Here is a 20,355-nt window from a genome sequence, read left to right on the forward strand (position 1 = left end):
GTCATTAGGCATTTCACACAAAATCAAATGAAAAATAATCAGGATATTGCCTAAATGTATGTACAGGAAAAAAAAAGGATGACAAATAGTATCTCTTCTTCACAGTGCCTGGCACATCGTGTGAATTTAACCATTTCAGATGGAACATGCTCTGTTGTTAACTCTACAACAGATACTCAATTTGCCAGCACAGTCACAACTAATTCTGTAGCCAGGGTTTTCAGGTTACATATGCAGACATACAATTTCCAAGAAAACCTTTTATGTTCTAAGAGATGCTCCTACAAGAAACATGGAAACTTGACTCCCCAAGGCAAGTCATCTCATAGGAGCAACAGAAATTCCTCTAGAAAAGCTCTCCTAGACAATTAACTAGATCTTGAATATGCCTAAATGTTTAATCCCTGAAGATGCAATTTAACCTCAAAAAATATCCCTCAATTTACCTTCTTCCTCATGCAACATGTCTTGACCATCAAAAAGGATTCTACATATGGCATTGCAGAGCACGGTGTCTGATTATGTCCAAATTACAGCTCAAATACGTGACTTCAAATATTTTTCTTAATGCCATCTCTGTAAATTTCCCATGTTGTGTGAAAATCTAATTAGCTTCTTTCTTTTTCCTTCCACCCTGTTAAATGCTCTGACAGCTAAATCCCTACCTTCTATTAAATTCGTTATTAAAACTACAGCCTCTGTGACTCCTCTAAAATCCTGCTGGTGAGCTTTCATAAATGCAACTACGTATCTTTATTGCAGTTGAACTGCAGTAATAGAGGGAAGAATTTAAGACTTTTGGATGCATTTTTTCCTCAGTTCTTAGTGAGAACTTTGCTTACTACTTCTGCAACACCTATCCACATGGATGCAATTTTCTGTTCCACAGACCATTCAGAGCTATTTCCTTGGAATAAAAGTGAAACACCTGCAGATACAAGTCTTTTACTGGTATTGACATTTTTTCCTGTTGGCTTTCACACAACTTTAATTTTAAACATGTTTTCTGGCTTTGGCTGGGACAGAGTTAATTTCCTTCATAGTTGTCTGTATGGTGCTGTGTTTCAGACTGGTGACCACAACAATGCTGATAACACAGCGGTGTTCTAGCTGCTGCTGAAAAGTGCTTGCACAGTGTCAAGGCTGCTTTGCTTTGCCTTCCCAAGGGGTAGGCTAAGGGTGGGCAAGAGGTGGTGACAGCTGACACAAACTGACGAAAGGAATATATTCCAGCCCATATAATGTCTTGCTGGGGGTATAATGAGGTAGTTTTTTCAAAGTAGCTATTGCGTCGAGACTGGCTGGGTATCAGTCTTCTGGTAGGAGACCTTTGTCTTGACCCACAAGTTTTTGCCCTTCTGATCCTCTCCCCCATCCTGTTGGGTGGGAAACAAGAAACTGGGTGGAGGCTTAACTGCTGGCTGGGGCAAACTCACTACAATATGCCATAAAGCAGCAGAGGATGCCTTTGAACTATGATGCCTTGCTCACAGAGTCAAAGTTCTCCAAGCACAGAGCAGACTAGGAACTGATAAATACAATTAGATTTCTTAACTCTCGTTTTAAATGCCCTATAGTATCTTATTCACCTCACAACGTCTGACCTTAAGCTGTGTTTCTAAAGATGGTTTAGTGAACCTAACATGCTGTGACCCTTTTCAGCCATTAGACCGGGTATCACGTGATGCATGAATAAAAGTAGTTTACAATGTTCAAGCAGAGATTACAGAGTCTAGGAACTACTATCAATCAGCCGTATTATAGAATAAATATCATGTACTAGCTATCAAAAGGAAACACTGAAAGTTTTTTATAATCAGACTTTTCAAATATAAGTTTTTCGGTAATATTTAGAACACAAAAGTCACACAGGATGATATAATTTTTTTTCAGGAACACTTATTGGAGGATGATGCATATTACATATGTAGGAGAGGGAATACCACTTTTGCCTAACAAATAGATTACTATGTGTGTGGCAGAATGCAAACCCCCCTCTCTCCCCCTCCCTCCTTCAGTATGGAAGGAGTAGGCACATCTCCCTCTCTCTCTGCTACTTGAGGCTAACAGCTTCTTTTGTTTGGCCCCAGAGCACCCTGGCCAGGGCCATTAGGAGAAGGGAGTGCCAAGGCGCCACTGAGCCGCTGGGCGCCTGCGGCCAGTGTGGGGGATGTTTGGAGGCTTCAGGGGCACCCACAGCCAGTGTGGGGGTGCAGAGAAGCTTCTAGAGTGCCTACAGTCAGATCTGATCAGGCATTATAAAAACGGGACTCTCGTCGAGACTCTGCCCATTGTCGTGGGTCTCTCGGAGCACGAGCGAGATGCTGCCACTGAGAGCCCCCCTCCCCGGGATGGAGACTGCGCTTGCCTTGCCGCCACGGGTGTGAGTAAAACTTCTCGCAGGATTGCGAGTATATTTATACTTTTCGTGCACATTTGCACGTGTACTTTAAATTATTTCCTCGCACAATTGCGAGTGTATTTTCCTTCCGTGCACATTTGCACGTGTAACTTTCCGTGCACATGTGCACGCGTAACTTTCCATGCTTAATACAAGCACGTGTACTTTCCGTGCACATTTGCATGCGTAACTTTACGTGCCCAATACGAGCACGTGTATAAATTATTTCCTCGCACAATCACGAGCGGCCGCCGAGAGCCCCTCGCACAATCGCGAGTGTATTTTCCTCCCGTGCTTCCACATAAGCACGTGCAATATTCCGTGCATATATGCACGTGTAAGTAAATTAACCCTCGCAGGATTGCGAGTGTATTATAAATTTACCCTCGCGGAATTGCGAGTGTACACTTCCCGTACTCACTACGACTACGTGTATCTCTTTAAAAATAATCCCGCACCGTGTTTAGGCAAGTGTGTACTTCTCCGGGACTCAGGGACGGCTCCAGCATTGTTTTGAGTGAAGCCATGTGCATGCACACTGTGGACCGCCTGTTGTATTAGTTGCTGCCCCTTAATAATTTTCCTCAACTGATACCCGAACCTTTATTTAAGTCACTTTTGGAGTGCTAAAACCCTGTTTCTCACCGGTTTAATAAAAGTTGTTTTGGACTCTGTTGTCCCTTTAATTAACCTCGGAGTGCCTCCGTGACAATATGGTATAAAACTGCAGTTCTAGAAGACAATTATGAGTCACAGTGAGAATCAAACACGAGCTCCCAATATTATTACTGTAGTGAGAAAGTCTAGTGAGATCTCTTTGATGGTTAAACAGGAAAAGAGTAAAGAAAAGTGGCACGATGATTTGTAACTGTAAATAATACTGAAATTTACTGTAAATACTACATACTTGTACCCATATTTTCAAAAAATAAGAGGTGCACAATGATTCAAACTTCAGAGACACAGGAGGAGAACCAACAAAGGACTTCATCAACTTTGTTTCAGTATGAGGCTGAGAAAGAACAATCTCACAGTAGGAACTCTTTTCTAAACAGTGATGTAACTAATTAAGGCACCAAATTACCAAGGGAAAGCATGGTTTCTCATGTCTTTTAAAAACATATACTTCAGTGAAACACTTATTACTGAGTAAATGCAATAGCAAGGCTTGAAATCTGACAGTCTCCGATATGAGAGCCACCTGATGAATTGTTCCTTCTGGTCATAAATAATTTATGTATTGAATTCTAATAGTTACAGTACTAGAGGTGAAGATTAGGAGTACTGGTAATATCGTAATTCACACTGCTACACGGAATGTTCAAATCACAGTCATCCATAAAATTAATACTGACGTGGCGATGTGGATATGTGAATTTATATGTTTAGAAATACACATAACTTATCTGGTTTCTATTTCATAGACAAATCCAAATGACTGGGAACTAGAGTTCAGAGGATTTACATTTCTTTCATGCTATAATCTGTACTATTTATTTTTGTCTTTTGTAAAATGTAGCTCTCTGCTTGTAGATAACAAGATAATATGAAATACAGAACTAAATTGTGGACACCAAGTATCACCATAAACTCTTGATCTTTTTCTTATGATGCCATACTGCTATCTGAGCAGGTTTAATGCACTAACCTAATCTTCTGTTTGTGGTTTCTCTATGCACACCTTAATCTTCTATCTCAGATACTTGCTTATGTTTTACTTGCTTATCTTGCCATCTTTTACAAATTTCACATTACTTGCTCTGTTCTCTTATTTATCATTTCCCCACCTCATATTCCTTACTATACTGTGTGTGTGTTGTGCCTAAAGGTGAACCTGATACTTGCATTATCATATCAGACAGTGAGATTGTACTGCCTTTCTTTCTTTGTTCTTCTCTTTAAGTCAACTTTCTTAGCTAGCTTCTTATGCTATTTTCTACTCTCTATGCATCCAATGACTTTGTATTGGAGAGTGCCGATTTTTTTTTGCTAATTGCTTTGTTTATTGGTAGTTTAATAAAGGAATGGGCCTAAGCTTCTCCCTCTCTAAGTGTTTTGGTTTTTAGTGACTCCAAAGAAAACCAGAAGAATTCTAAAAAATAATCAATCCACTTAAGAAAATTAATAGCTAAAAAAATTAAGTACGGTATAAGAATGTTCCAAGACATATTGGTTAAACCACCTCCAGAGATATCACTTAAAAATGAATGTGTAGATGGATGCAGCTACACTGAAAGAAATGTTTACAGGTTGACCCTGGAAAACCTCAGTATCATCTCTGACTGAAACATAAAAAGGATTAGTAGGTGACTACTGGTGACAAACACTACTAAGCCATTTAAAAATCTGTTACCGTAAACTATAGAAATGTCTTCTAATTAGGTAAGAAGGAGCTAAAAAGTGAATTGTTGACTGATGTGCGTGCTGTAAAACAAGTATTTTAACAGAAAGGATAAAAAAATCAGTGCCGTGACAAGTTCAGTCTCAACAAATTCATAGCAGAAAAGAAACATACAACCATATACTAGTGAGTTTTAAAAATCTTAAAAGATCCCCCAAAGACAGAAGATATTTAAAACATAATTACTTCTGTGGATAAACCAACAAGAAAAATACCAATTAACAAGGCAGCTGTTCAAATAGGTGCTGGAACCCGTTTAAAATAGTTTCATCACTCACACAGCTATCAAGTAATTTAGATGACTTCTAGTAGGCTTTTTACTGCTGATGCTATATATTTTGCCTACCAAGACAAGTCAAGGTAGCTTGTATAAGCCACTTCCACGTGTAAATGATTTCTTAGAGCCTTCCGTTATGAGTCACCTTCCCCTTCTATGATGGCAATTTTTAAAGATTTCTGGAGTTTATGAAGTGGCTAAACACAAGTTAAAATTTAGACTAACATTAGAAACAGAATATTTTTTTCATTATTTATTTTCTTCTCCAAATAAGAACAGTACTCCAAATTAAGTGTTGCAAAGTTGATTCAGCTCACGCAAAATAAGGTATTGTTAGGGTTAAGTAGGAGTACTTACGGTAGAAGTTTATCAGGAACAGACAGGCCCTTATCACAGTAGTCTCCAAACCATAGCTCATGAGCAAACTTTGCTCACAAACAAACAAAAACACAAACAAACGACCTACAAAACATGGTTACGTTGAAGTTAGAAGAAAAAAACCCAACAACTGGACAACAAGGCACATAATTGTATTGATATTACTGCTAATGGAGATGTGAAGGTTGTGGATCACTATGTTTCAGTTAGGCTTTTAGTTTTTTTTCTTTCCTCCCTAATTTTCAAAAATTTATTAGCCATTTAAACAGTGCTTAATTCCCTAGAAAAAAAGCTGCCCTTCTAACAGTCACACCACCAGAGGCTGTAGTAAGAAAACCCGAGAAAAATAACCCTGTCCCCAAGATCAGCAAATTGACTTTAGCTGGAACCCTGGATAATTGTTAACACACTCACTTGCTCACCAGCTCACATTCACAGCCTCTTTTGAAGCCTGAGGGCGTTCCCTTCTCATTTTTGTACCAAAAAAAAAAAAAAACCTTGTTCTGTATTTTCAAGGTTATGGAGTGACAGTTTGTTGAGTAAAGTTCTACCTTCATTCCACAGCACATGCTTTTTCATAAATCAATCAGTCATTTTGAACTATAGCCCAAGGAACAGAGGAAGTATCAGATGTGTCCATTATCAAAGAAGAAATTTTAGACAGCCCATCACTGAGAAGCTAAATTGGAACCCAATCAACAAAAGCTGATTCTATCGAGCCCAAAGATATTAATGTTTTACACTGTATTTTTGTAGCTCCAAGCACTTAATTTATTACCTGTTCAAAATACAAGGAAATAATTTGACAAGCAAATAAAGAAAACACATTTGTAAGAAAAAAAAATTGTATTCTCATGCTTCAGGAAGGTTGTACAAATAACTGGGAAGAAAATGGAAAAATAAAATAACATATTATATTACCAAGGAACGGATAACACAGTTGTGCATGACTCATCTTTGCAGCTAAATGATGGGATTGCATACAAATGCCACATACAAAGCTACTGTGTTGTATCTTTCTTTGCTTGGGTAGGTACCTCTAAAGGTCATCAAAACTGCTGAAAGCTTGCAAACATTACGTTATGAATCTACTATAAATAAAAAGACTGGGAGGTGAAGGTTAAGGTTCTGCAAATTCTAAAAGAATACCTCCTAATTTTTTATCCCACTTCACCCTAGGTTTTAGTTTAAAATCTCTGAGGCATACTCAATATTACCCAAATCCCAAGCATTAATAATTCAGCTGCTATTTAATTTACTGGAAACATTCTTTGTGACTGAGTATGCCAGTAAATTAATGACTTCTGTTAATGCCACAGTCTCAAGAAAACCTAAAATCTTCTCCTAACCTCAAAAATGTTCCTCAGAGCAGTAACTATATGTCAATGACATTTTTCTTACACACATAAACACTGCACATACAGTTATTTTGGAAAGAAAGAAAAAACAAGTTTGATTAAAGTAACACGTAAGATGCATGCAGTATCTGAACAGAAGTCTCTATCAAAAGCACAAACAAACCAAAACCTGTCACTCTCCTCCAGGAAAAGAGAAAGTGCTCATGTGCCCATCATAGGGCAAAACAGTTTCTTATTTCTGCAGTTATAATCTCAATCGCACCAATAATTAGGACATTATGAATTATATTAGGACAGAGAAGTAACTCAGATTAGATAGCACTGTGGACATAAACAACATATTTGAACACTGGCCTTTTGTTTCAGAGGCTGCATACAAAAGTGACATGAAGAATCATACAAATGTCATATTCTTTTAATTACATGAGCACTTTTAAGCTCAATTTTCTTCTTACCTTTGCATAAGTTACAGGATCCCAGAATAATATAAATATAGTAGAAACAGTTTAGAAATACTTTCCAGTTTAGTTCTTAACTTTAGTATCTTTAATATTCTATAAGCCGAAGTAATGTATCTTTCATACTTTAATACCTTTGTGCAATTCTTTAACATGATCAAATATCTGAAGTAAAATATACATTGGGTATATTTTAATGAATTTTGTTAGAATGAGACTAACTCTGAAAAATCAGCAAACACCAAGTTTAATCAGCAGTTCTGCATAACTCTCAGTGGGAGAAGTAACTCTCATTTCATGTAAGTCATTCATCTCCACTACTTATTTTGGAGTTTTTTCTTTGTTCCTTCTTTCTCCAGTGTTTCAGGGGTGCAGCATTGCCTCTAGGTCCTACTGCTCATAGCAACCTTTACTGGAATGGTGACTTAAGTAATTTTCCTTCCTTTCACCCTGAGAAATGGAGAATCTTGTTTGTCAACATGTCCAGTCATGTGCTGCTGTATATGACCACTGTCTTAGAGTCTCTTTCTTAAATGGATCATGCTTCTCCAAATCATATATTCTCCCTGTACAACTTCCACAAAAGTTTTTTCAAAAACTTCTTTGCTGTAGTGCACATGAACCTTTTTCCAGTTTACAGCTCAGATTAATTCATCGACAGTTCAGACATATTTTCCTCCTTAGTTAAGAATACATGCACACTTCTCTTAACTACCTCTCCATACTTCATTTATCCAGTTCCTCTCCCCTTACAATTTTCACTCTAGCGTCTTCCGTCTAATTTCGTGTCCCAGGAAGCCTTACTCCATACATCTTCCTGATATTATGAACTGCTCTTCTCCCACATATTTACGCTGGTTACTTAAAAAAAAAAAAAAAAAAAAAAAAAAAATTACTTATTTGGGAAATTCTCTAACAATTAAATCCCAAGTACTGACTCAAACGTACACTCCTTGCATTCTAGTAAGTGCTGCCAATTCTTTGCTGTGTCCTAAGACACCTGAAAACCTCAATATGCTGCAAAACTAATGTTAAGGGTATGTATGAACAACCAAAATAGATTTGTTATAGATATGTTTTAAATAAACTCTGAGTGTGGGTCTTCTTGTGATTGTATATTGAAGCTATCATTATTCAAATATCTGAAGTTTTTAAGAATTTACAGAATAACTGAAATTATATCTTGTGTGCTCTCACATGCCAGCCTCCTTGCTCAATTAAATGGAGCTCATCACAAGGCTAGAGCACAAAATTCCTTGCTGTATTTTCTCATCATGGTATATAAGAGTATTTGCTTTGTCTAGGAGTTTTGAAGGAAATAAAACTTTCAGAATTATAACTCAAATTGCATGAAACTGCATACAAAATGTAAAACACAGAAGTATCTCTAACAGACTGAAACTATTTCTAGGAATATAAAGAACTGGAAAACCCTAAAAAAGAGTAACTCGTAAAGTTGAAAATAGCCTAAGATTAAGAAATGTCACATTGCTTGAAATCTCTGAGGGCAGAGACACCAAAGGCACTTTATAAGAACATTATTAAGGTGCTGAGGATATACAATTTCTACTTCCTTCTGGTACAGATCACAAGAAATAAAATAACTAAAACCAAAACTGTTTTCTAAGCTCATTTCAGAGAAGCAAGTAATTAAGAGATAATGCCAGCTAATATATAAACAAGCGATAAACAAAGAAGAGCTGTATGTACAATGACAATAGAACTAGAAGCTGATACAATAGCTGTTAAACGGTCCAGTATACTGTACCTGAATTTAAAAGTTAAACTACAAGTGCCTCTTTGTTACATGCATTAGCTGGGTGGATAGTAAAGGCAGGTTTTGGAAGTGTGGCCAGTGGCAAAGCACTGATGGTTGAACTTCTAAGAGTAAAAATATTGTCTGACCACAAAATCTCCCAGTACACCAGACACCTGTAACACTCTGGAGCCCCGTACACAATGTCAAGTGCCTCCTGTCAATCTATACTAAAAGATCAGTGAACCTGTGTAAGACATAAATCTAGAATAGTGAAGTTTAGGCTAGAATAGTCAGTGCAGCAAGAGAAGGATATAACAATGCGCACTCATGTTATTTTTGCATCCGTTATTCCTATTCACAACACAGGCTGCTCCAGTCCTGAGATCAACTAAAATCTTTCTTACAAGTCTATATTGCAAGAATATCCACTGAGGTATAATAGCCATCCACTTCCAGAGTGTCAGAATGCCAAAATCAAGACAATAAAACCAAAATGGTGACTTACCCCATTTAAAGGAAATGTTTTCCATCCTAGTTCTCCGATGGCAGCTGTAGTATCAAGTAACACAACTGAAAATGGAAAAAGAAATGGTATGTTTGCGGAATTGCTTGGATTAGACATATACAAGATAGTAGAGCGTAAAGCTGGTAAGAACTGAACTAGCCATGTTAACCAGGTACATCCGCTTAAAGCTATTAAAGCAATTAAAATGTTAAGAGTATGAATCAAAACAGAATCTAAACATTTAGGCTTTCATAGCTTACATATCTTTACCAAATGCCTCGGAAGATACCACTCATAAAAAAATAAATCTTTTGCAGAAGTCATTGTCAAATCACAATATGCTACCAATGCTTAATCATTAAAAGGTAACTGAACAAGCACGCACAAGTCTGCAATCCCTTGCCTGGAAATCTAGAAAGTCTGCTCATGGACTTAAGCATTACAGCTAATAAAATAAAGAAAAACAGAGCTTCAAATGAATAGGGGGGGAGGAAAGGGGGAGGGAGAAAGGAAGGGAAAATAAAAGAAAGCTAACCATACCAAACCAACCAACCAACCAACTAAAAAAAAAACCAACCAAACAAAAAAACACAAACAAACAAGCACATAAACTTCCCACAAATAAAGTTGTACAATGCAAAATTGTATAACGCATAACTTCAGAGTTGATACTTTATCTGGAATATCATAGTGCTGAAAGTTGCTACATATATTTCCCATCATTTCTGCCATATTCATTTTGTCTTTCTAATATACGACAGGATGTGCATTATTGTACTTGTATATTATAATACAGAGTGTTTCTGCATTATTTTAATATGTTACGTTACATTAGTGTAATTTTTCTCTTCCTTCCACTAATAATGCAAAAATTACACATAACGTAGCTCATAGTAATAAGGAAACTGACTGTAAACTAAATATTTATTACATGAGACATTGTACATACATGTACTACTGCCCTCTAATGGATTTTTTCATCTGGCCCTCTCATTTAAGAAATCTAAATTAGAATTTAAACATAAAATTAGGCATTGTATAGGGTAGGTATTTTAATTACCAAGCTAGTGTGTTCTGAATGCTCAGTTCCTCCTTACAGCCCACAAATTCCATTTTTTTCTTTGGATGGTTAAATGATGGAGAAAAAACAAAGCTATTGGTTTGGAACATGACACCACTATCCATACACTTGGGGGTTTTATGCTTTTGCACACTACCTTCTACCTCTTATCTGTCCAAACAATCAATGTACAGCTATATATAATGTGTTTCTATAAAGCAATACAGCAGCAGCAGCAACAGCTAGGTCATGGTATTTTGCCTTAAGGAAAAGACACATTGGCATAGAAACTGTGTGAACTCGCCAGCTGATTAGAGGAAACTTGACCTAGCATCTTCCTTCATCTCCTACATTAGTGACAATTAGAGTACCTCTATATTTGAATGAGTGTTGACTTTTAACCTGAAACCAAAATAGTCTGATCAGCAAATTTACAGTAAGGTAACAAGCTCAGCACTAACCAAATAAAAGTTTAATTATTTATTTGAAGAAACTAATGACATTTTAAAAATGAAGCCTTGTGAATAACTTGAGGATAAATTAAACATTTATTTACAAGCCCTGTTTTACTTCCAAAAATCTGGAATCACCGGTCCCCCTGAGACTACTGCTGTCTTCCGATTACTTACAAAACTGTGATTTACAGCTGTCATAGTATTTTCTATTTGCATCATGCTACCATATTCTTGTTGAAGAGTCAGAAAAGCATCTTCCCATTTGGCCTGTGATGCAGCAGTTTCCTCTGTAAACCTTCAAGTTTTAATGTACTGGAGATCTGTCAATTCCAAAACAATTAAACCATTGTGTTTAGATATGTCCTCTTCATTGAGATGACCAAATGCTCAGCTGGCTTCTGAGAATATTTCAGTTCATTTTAGGAGTTGGTTTTCTTCTCTCCATCTCTCCTCCCCTCCTCTCTCCACCCAGCAAATATGAACTATTTGTAAAGATACTTGGTTTTCAGCTGAGGCTTTACATTGCTACATATCAAGTGCTATTCTGATATTTTAATTCTTTAATACAGAGTTAAATAAATAATCAAATGAAAATCACTATGTGTTACTGCCAAACCTATGGATCTGCAGGCAGAAATGAACTCTTTCAACAACAGCATCAGAGCTTGAGCATCATTTTCAGTTTTACAATTTTTGTGGTAGCAGGACCACGATTTAATAAACATCACCCAGGTATTCAAAACTAATACTTCCAAGGAACAAGTCCCAAAATACAGGAAGGAAAATTAATTCATTTCTTCAGTGGAGCCTAAATGAATTAATTCCTTACCTGAATTAATCAAATCCTACTTGCAAGCTCAAAGCTCTACATTAAAAAAATTAAAAACTAGAGTAAATCCATCACTGAAAGTACATTAAGTTTAAATTTAGTTGAACCACAATCTAATAATATTTCTTCTATACACCTACCAAATGATCCCCATCAAACAACTGAGTTTTGTTAAATAAAATGCAATTTTTGGCACATTTTACATATCAGGCATCTTGTATGCTTACACATGCTCACCTATAGCCACCTGTTAGAACCTCAAACTGGAGAATTCAAACAATCAAACAACTACTAATGAGAATTAGAATGCTATCCCCTTCAGAGTCAGAAATGAAAATCATAAAAATTAAAAGACTATCTTTCCAACAGTACTTGGTGTTTTAAGACATAAAATAATTATAAATCAAAAATGAGCAAATACTGGTAGATCTAGTAAACATTATGTTTATGGCACAGAAATACAAACCCCAGCAAAGCAGTGAAATCAACAGGGCTGGCTATACAAATGAGGACACAGATAAAGTAATAAAATCCTTACACACTTCAGTGATTTGGAGATATCTACATGATAGACTTCAGTGTGGGACAGAGATACCCAAGCTGTCTTTAAATGAGGTAATTAAGAAGCAGTCTATCCCCAGCAGCACAGACCTGATGGCAGACAAATTTGCACTGCCAAGAAGCTTCCAACTTGCAGCTCCTTGGTGGAATATTCACCCTGCCAAAAAATCCAGCCTAAGAGGAATGTCCACATATATACATCTGAATTACATACAGCAATAAGTGCTTCTCCTCTGACTGGAGAATAGTGAAAGTTTTGAAAGAATGGGAAATTCACAAGCAAAGAGACTAAAAAGAGATGATGGACACTACACATACGATGTTTAAAATGAGAAAATTCCCTAAAAAGTTAATGGAACCATGAAGCTATATCTAGTGAGCTTTGTTCCTGCATTTACTTATTTATCCTCCTTTATATATCATAAAAAGCCCCATTCCTCTCAAATGAGATTTCACACAAAGTGGCCATTATGGACAAGCCATTAGCTGCCAGCATAACCAAAAGTGTTTGTCTGGAACTACAGTAGTTATGCAAAAAAGCTATAAATAAATTGGTTGCAGCTAGGAAATGTTATGGACATTTCTGACATGCAACCTCCACTTACAGCAGTCAGGTTTTTGAGGTGATGTAGAGTATAAAACTTGCAGAGTGATCAATGAGAGTGTTGGTCTGCCATAACAAACTCATGTCACAATTTAAAAGGAACTCAAAGAACCTTTTAAAAAATCTCCTTGGATACAAAGAACCTGGATTTAGCACTTGCCTGTCCTTCCTTAAATAACTGAGCTTGGAATTCTGTCACTTGCCCAACAATAATACATAGACTTAAACATACAGCTGTAAACCTATTGTTTTAGTTAACTGCACAGTTCCTACTTAGAATTTGAAAGTGTTTAGCTTTGTTTCCCAGTACGTACTTGAACAGACATTACATTATTATAACTCATTATGCCATATTGAGCTTCAGATTCCTTTTTTTTTTTTTTGACATATCTTACACTGCTATTATTAGGCTTTACAATTGAAATTAATCTTTTCAGAAATTTTGCCCGGTCCTGAGGGAACTGTTTTATTTAAAATTATGATGAGCAGAGCTCCAAGGACTGACAGTGTGGAATTTTAATTCTAATTCCAAAATACTGTTCTGAAAATGAACTCTACAATCTTGTCTGTACAATCAAGGAAAAAAGCCTTCCAAATATTAATTTCATTAGTTTCTTTTCTCCTTTCTTTACACATCTCTAACAGTCTGACCTAGCAGTTTTAAATGAAAAAAGGATTTTGGCCAACTTCATGGAATCATAGTCTGACATCAGATCACTCAGCTTGATCTACTGCTCATTGTGGACTAATTTCACTGTTACCTCTATAGAGGGTAAGGCAAAAATTTGCAAGGAAAATGGAACAACAGACATTAATTTCTTAAGACAACACTAGTAACCCAGGGAGCTGCAGAAAAATACCAGTGTGGGGAAAAAAAAAAAATCAAGAAAAAATGCTGTAACTCAGAAGAAGACAACTTGGCAGGACTGCAGACCAGCTCACTTCACCCCATCCCCCCCAGTTCATATTTGTAAGACAAACACACTCAGCTGCTCAAATCTCTCACTTCCAGCCCCCAAGAGAGTTTTGGCTCTCTTCTGAAGTGTCTGCACTTTTTTCCAGGTTTTACGCTCTTTTTCATAAAAAAAAAATAGTACCACCTGCAGTACAATGAAATCATTCCTTCTAACAATACACATTAAGATAAAGAACCCTGCCTACTTTTATATCCTGTTTATATACCCAAGGTCACATTAGCCTATTAACTGCTGCAGCATTGCTCTCATAGGCAGTTATCAGTCCATCAAGATCACTGTTCTTAATAGAATCACTCCTTTCCATCATTATTCTTCAGTTTGGGTTGCATTTTTGCACAATTTTTGTACAATGACCCATTTGTTTATATCAAAACAAGTTTTCACTTTTGAGGGGCTGACCTTTATTAAGTTATAAAGGCTGTTGCCTGTCTGCACATCCTCCTTATCTACTCACTACTCTGTTGTCAGCTACTCATTTTGTATTTATTTCCATGTTACTAATGAAAAACATTGACCAGTCAGAATTTTGAATGGTATATAAGGAATATCTAAAATTCTGCGATTTAACAGTCACTGAAAACTACTTTAAGGTTCCTTAGACCTCATTTTTTCAAAATCCATTTACTAAAAAAATTGGTAAGCTTTTTACTGTCAGAACACTTTGTGATATTTTGTCATATTTACAAAATGTAAACGTGTTAGTTCTATGGCTTGTCTGCTTGGGGAAGACAGGAAGAAGAGTGAGATTTGCAACAAGTTACCTTTGGCAATTAATGTGTAATCAACTGGGAAAAAATTATTTAAATGCTTAGGGGTTTTGACCAGGCCTGTTTTCCATAAAACAAATGAAATGGCATTCATTATATACGTATCAATTGAATCCTTTTCCAGCATTTCCATTATTTTGCATGCAACAGCTATCTGGTTTAGGCAAGATTAACGAGCTGCAGTAATAAAGGATGAGGAGCACCTGTCTAGATAGCAATTCTGCTGGGAAAGTATATAGGAGTCATGGCAAATCATAGAGTAAACAAAGTATTGACAATGCTGTTTGACTGAGATAAACAAACAGGATTATAGCCAGTAAAATATATAGAGTAATCCTTCACCTCTCTGCAGCATTTATAAGGCTTTAGTGGCAGTGCTGTGTCTAGTTTTCAGTGCCTTACTTCAAAGGATGCCTGGATCAGTTGCAAAGACACCAGAAGTGAGCAGCAGGAATGATGAGGTCCCTAGAAAGGCTCTGGAAGGTCTGAGAGCACTGGAGTCGTTTACCTCGGGGGTTACATTAGAAGGACCAGCCACTAACAATCTCCTAGGGTGTAAAGGCTGTTTAAGGCACAAGAGAGTAATTTGTTCACTACGTTAATGTCCAAAAAGGAAGGAGGAACTTAATTTAAAGTGAAAAGAGTTTTATGTTGGACTTCAGGAAAATCCTTGCTACTCCTACAGTTGTAAAGAAGAGGGATAGTTGTGACTAATTGGGAAGCTGGGGAATCTCCACTATAGGAGGCTTTTAAAGCACCTTAAACTCTGTCAGACCTGGTTTCTACATCAGCTCACGTTGCCTTGGGGCAGAACAGGGGAGCTAAATGACTTCTCGAATCCTCTCCAATGCTGTGATTTTTATAAAAATCTAGTTACCTGGTTAATGGTGCTTTGCTTTTCTGTTCAAACCAGTACTAACACCTATGCTCTTCCAATATTCTTGAATTCCCTGAGTCCCCAAACTCATTAAATTTACCATCAGTAGCCCAGAGATCTCCTCAGCCAATTCTTTCAGGACTCCTGGAGAGAACTATTTATGCCAGATGGGGAGTACTTCATATTCTTCATGTTATGTGAATAAATTACTAATTTCTAATTTGCTCAATTCTGAACACCTTATTTTCTGCACCTTTCTAAAAATAGTTCAGTACCATTCACACAAACATTTTTATTCATAATACAATAGGGAAACTCTCATTATCCTGAGTACTGTGAGACCTGAGCTTTTTCCTAAGTCACTTAGCTCCTATTTTCAATTTTCTACACTTCATATTTTCTAACATGTATTGATTTCCACATGTATCCTCTCTTTTCCATTAATTATTACAAGTGTTTGTATTTCTAGTTTCTTTTTTTCATGTTAACTCTAATGTAGGTTGAGCTGTTATCCAGAACTGGCCTTTTTTTATTGATCAATGATTTTGATCAAGAATTTTTAAAAGGAATTTTCACTTTCACCTTTTTCATCTCACATTTGCGCACTCATAGAAACTTACGATTAGAATTCTCCTCGAATGAATGAGAACTGGTCAGAATAGTTTTTCATGTACAAAACCCAACATGTCATTCATGATAAATTCACCTTCTCAGTCCTATGAAGTTTGCAACATTATTAGATTGAGTGCAATATTTTTAATGTTGGATAACTGTCTGCCTAGCTTGGTGGTGTTCTATTCTCAGTTATATGAGATGCTCCAGTGAGCATCTTCAAAAACTAATTCCCCGACAGCACTGTTTTTCTTTCCATATATTACATATAGATGCTTAAGGAATAACTTGCCCTATTTTCTAACTTTATTCAGTTATCTGTTTCAGTCTTACTGTTCCCTACTACGTGGGCAAATATAATTTCAAATCCTGTTACCCCAAGCTAACAAGATCAAAACAAACTGCTTCTTTCGCATAAAATGCCACTACCCACTTTTTTTATTTAACCTTTTTTTCCCTAGAGAACCTTTTTACTTATTTCTTAGCAAGATCATTTTTAAAAATAAATTAAAATTTATGCTCTTTGTTATGTCATTTTATGCTTTCCTACACTTTCATAGTGCTCCTGCTACTTTAGAGCCAACATCCTTTCCATACCTTACGTGCAAACACGCATAATCTCCGATGAGTGGAAGTCTGCTGTAATCCTACTGCTCCATCTTTCACTATCATAGAATGTAAGCTAACATTTTCCTACCAAAAGCTTCAGTTTTACATTATCCTTTTTCACATTGCCCTTCTCCCATTCTCACTTGAAAAATCAACGTGAATCCCTTTATTCCCATGCCGCACTATTATCAGCATTGTCAACCACTGCAGAGCCCTCAGTTACAAGAGTAACTTCACCAGATTAAGTGTTAAATAGAAAAAGTGAAATTAAGCCCTGATTTACTTTACATTACTTAGAACAAGTCATGAACATTATATGTGATTATATCTGTAGAAAGGGGAGTTATATGAACATCCACTCAACTTATATTTGCATGAACAAAAATCCAGTTTTACAATTATTTCCAAATAACAAGGCATATAGCCACGGTAGGATGAAAAAATACTCTGATTCTAAACAAATAATCTAATGTGTGTTTCAGAACCTCCAAAGTCTCTATTAAAAAAATGTAAATTTTAATTAAATCCAGTGATACTTGATACTCAAAATTCTACAAGCAGGCATAACTAATTTTATTACTTCTACAGCACCACGGGATTAAGGTATTTGTCTTTTACCAGCATCTTCTAAGACTTTGTAAATGGTTTACTTCACGTCTAAATTCTCTTTATCTAGAAATGATTGTTGAAATCATCACTGTAAATTTTGATGGATTGCCATAAAAATCTGCTCTTCTGTAGAAAGCCTTTGGCTTTCATATGCAGAGAACTACAGACGACAGTTAGGTGTTATTTCAACAATAAAAAGACCATAACTAGAACATATAGTCAGCTAGTAACCTATTACATTTACTGTGGCTTGTTTTTAGTATTTTAACATGTACCTTTCTGAAGGCAGGACAGTGGATTTTGAAAAAGTGGTGGGTCTGTGGCTGCAGTCTGCCAAGCTTTACATTAAGTTTAGGCTTTAAAGTATCCAACCACAAACATTTCTTATTTTAACAAGAGCATTTTTACTTCCTTCCTAATGCCACTTTATTGTAAAATATGCCATCATAGTACTTTAAACACTTGTCAAAATGCTCTGATAAGCAATTATTGTCATTTACACTTTATAACTGTACACAGCCCATTGAACACACCTGCATCCTGTCTTACGTCTACTTCTAATTGTATGATTGATACCTACAATTTTTTAATTTTAGGATCAGGAAATGTTTGAAATACTGGACAAATTAAAATATCTATAAAGTTGGAGCTTAAGACACAGCAAGATTAAAAAAAACCCCAAAACTGAGATGGACAGACTTATTTTCAGGAAATGAGAATCCTTACACTCAAAAGAAATAATAGTAAAATTTTATGTTCAGTTTTTGCCATTGTTTTGTAGCCTGTTTTTAATAGCATTAAAATTACTTAGAATAGTGCTAAAATACTCATTAAAAACAAACCAAACAAACCACAAGCTCCACGCCAATGCAACCATCTATGCTTTAATGGTTTCTCTGCACATGCAGATATGATCACTTTGATAGCAAATGTCTCTCTAAAGTAACTTATGAAGGGCAAAAGTCTTTAAAAGGATATTCTACTAGGATAACACATTGACTGTCTTTTTTCAATATCAAAGTGCTGTCTTGTCATACAACTGTTTAGAATATACACAAATATTCCAAAGAAAGAGGAGAAGTTACATTATTTATCAGTCACTGGCACATAACACCAGTCAGTAAAAGATACGGTCTTGCCCAGTAAGGCAGGTTCCACGTTTCATTTCATGAATACAAAGTGGAGCCTTAGGAATCATCCAGATACATTCAGTGGCACCAAATGAACCAAGCATATAGAAAATGTATCTGTCAGTGCAGAAATACATGACAATTTCTGCACTGAAATCTTTCTGGGATAATAGATACAATCTCAAATTGTACACATTTAGATCTTAACTACATATTCTGCCCCTTTGCAAGTTTTTTGCCCTAAGACAACTGTAAACATTATGTATTTTGGGGCCTAAAATAAGTGCTTGCTTCTCCAACGTGAGTCTTACTCACAAGCATGAGAAAAAATTACTGAGGTAAAGAGAAAGCATAATCAGATCTAAAAGAAATAGGAATACTTCAGAAATAGAAAAACCACCAGTTTTCCTCAGGTAACTGTGGAATGGAGAGTGAATAGGCAATACCCTACATCTCCTAGTCTGTAATACTTTTTTCTTCCCCCAGGAGCAGCGCCAAAGTGATTTCAAAGTGATTTAGTTGAACACTGCACTTCCAAAGAGGAGGTAAAACAAGAGGAGGTTCTCAAATCCAAAGATCAGCCAGAAGGGATTAATTCCTACATTTGTAATGCATCAGAAGGGGCTGAGGGCGCAAAGCCAGCCCTGCAGGCAGGCAGCAAACACAGTACTGAAGAATAAGTCTGGATAGGTAGAAGCAGACTGCTCAACTTTAGTGGACTCCTCAAAGAGAATGATGGGAAAAAAGCAGAACAATCTGTTCTCAACCAGTGACTCAGCTTTCGTTTCTAAAATGTTCCTTTTCAGCAGGGATTCCTGTTAAAATGAAGTGAGATAAATTAATGTTGTTCACAGGTCGAGAAAATAACACCAGAGTGTGTTTATGCCACATAGCTGTATTATTTTCCTAAGCTTGTGGTTTCACATGTGAGATACATGGAAGTCACGAGCTAACCCTGATAAAAATGGGAGTCACAAAATTATGATAGGAGCTCAGCTGCCCTATGTAATAATTTTCATTCTGACTTGAAAAAGCTAATAGATACTCAATTCAGCATCATGTTCATGTCAACAGTAGAGTTTTGGGTAGATTTTTCTAAATGAACATGAATACCTGACAGTTTTGCCAGTTCTGTTTATTAACCTGAGTACATCTTCATTAGGGAAATCAGAAACAAGTGAAATTCAGACAAATGGATTTATCTTTCCTAGCACTAGTAAAGTACAAATGACTTGTGTGTTGAAGTCAATCCTGTTAGATTGCACTTGGTTTTGGAATCATGATGCTAGACTTAAAATTCTCCACTTTGCTGTTAACCTTTCATTTTCTGCATTCTTACAAGGATTTGCTTTTATGCCTTTTTTTTTTTTTGAGTGGTGATAAAATGAACAGCTTACATGAAAAGCACCCATAAGTGAAAAAAACATACAAAAGCTTTTAGAAAAGTATAACACCTATACATATCTGGCCGTCAGACTAATTACTTAGCTAATAGTTCCATATTTACTGCTCCTATACTCTGCATTTCTCAGGATTTCCTCTTCCAGGGGGGCAGAAACTTCCCACAGGAGTCCATGGGGATCGTCAAACCCACCCTGCGCACCCATTCCTTCCTGTACTGCACCGATCCAAAGACCCAGCCTCTCTATTAGTAAAGTGTGAAATGGTATTGCAAGGGTTTGTTGCCGTTGCTTCACACACAACTGAGAAGGCTGGTACAGAGGCACC

General features: G+C 36.5%; 1 protein-coding gene across 1 annotated transcript in view; it reads right to left on the reverse strand.

The window, feature by feature from the left end:
* Positions 1 to 20,355, reverse strand: part of EPHA6 (EPH receptor A6) — a gene marked incomplete at its 5' end in the record, with an annotated part of 487,187 nt that overhangs the window by 444,544 nt on the left and 22,288 nt on the right. Inside the window, one exon of the mRNA XM_082057768.1 lies at positions 9,538 to 9,602. Within this exon, the coding sequence (XP_081913894.1) occupies positions 9,538 to 9,602 (65 nt within the window). The remainder of the gene's footprint in view (positions 1 to 9,537; positions 9,603 to 20,355) is intronic.

Source organism: Streptopelia decaocto (assembly GCF_964273445.1).
Source record: "Streptopelia decaocto genome assembly, chromosome: 1".
NCBI lineage: Eukaryota > Metazoa > Chordata > Aves > Columbiformes > Columbidae > Streptopelia > Streptopelia decaocto.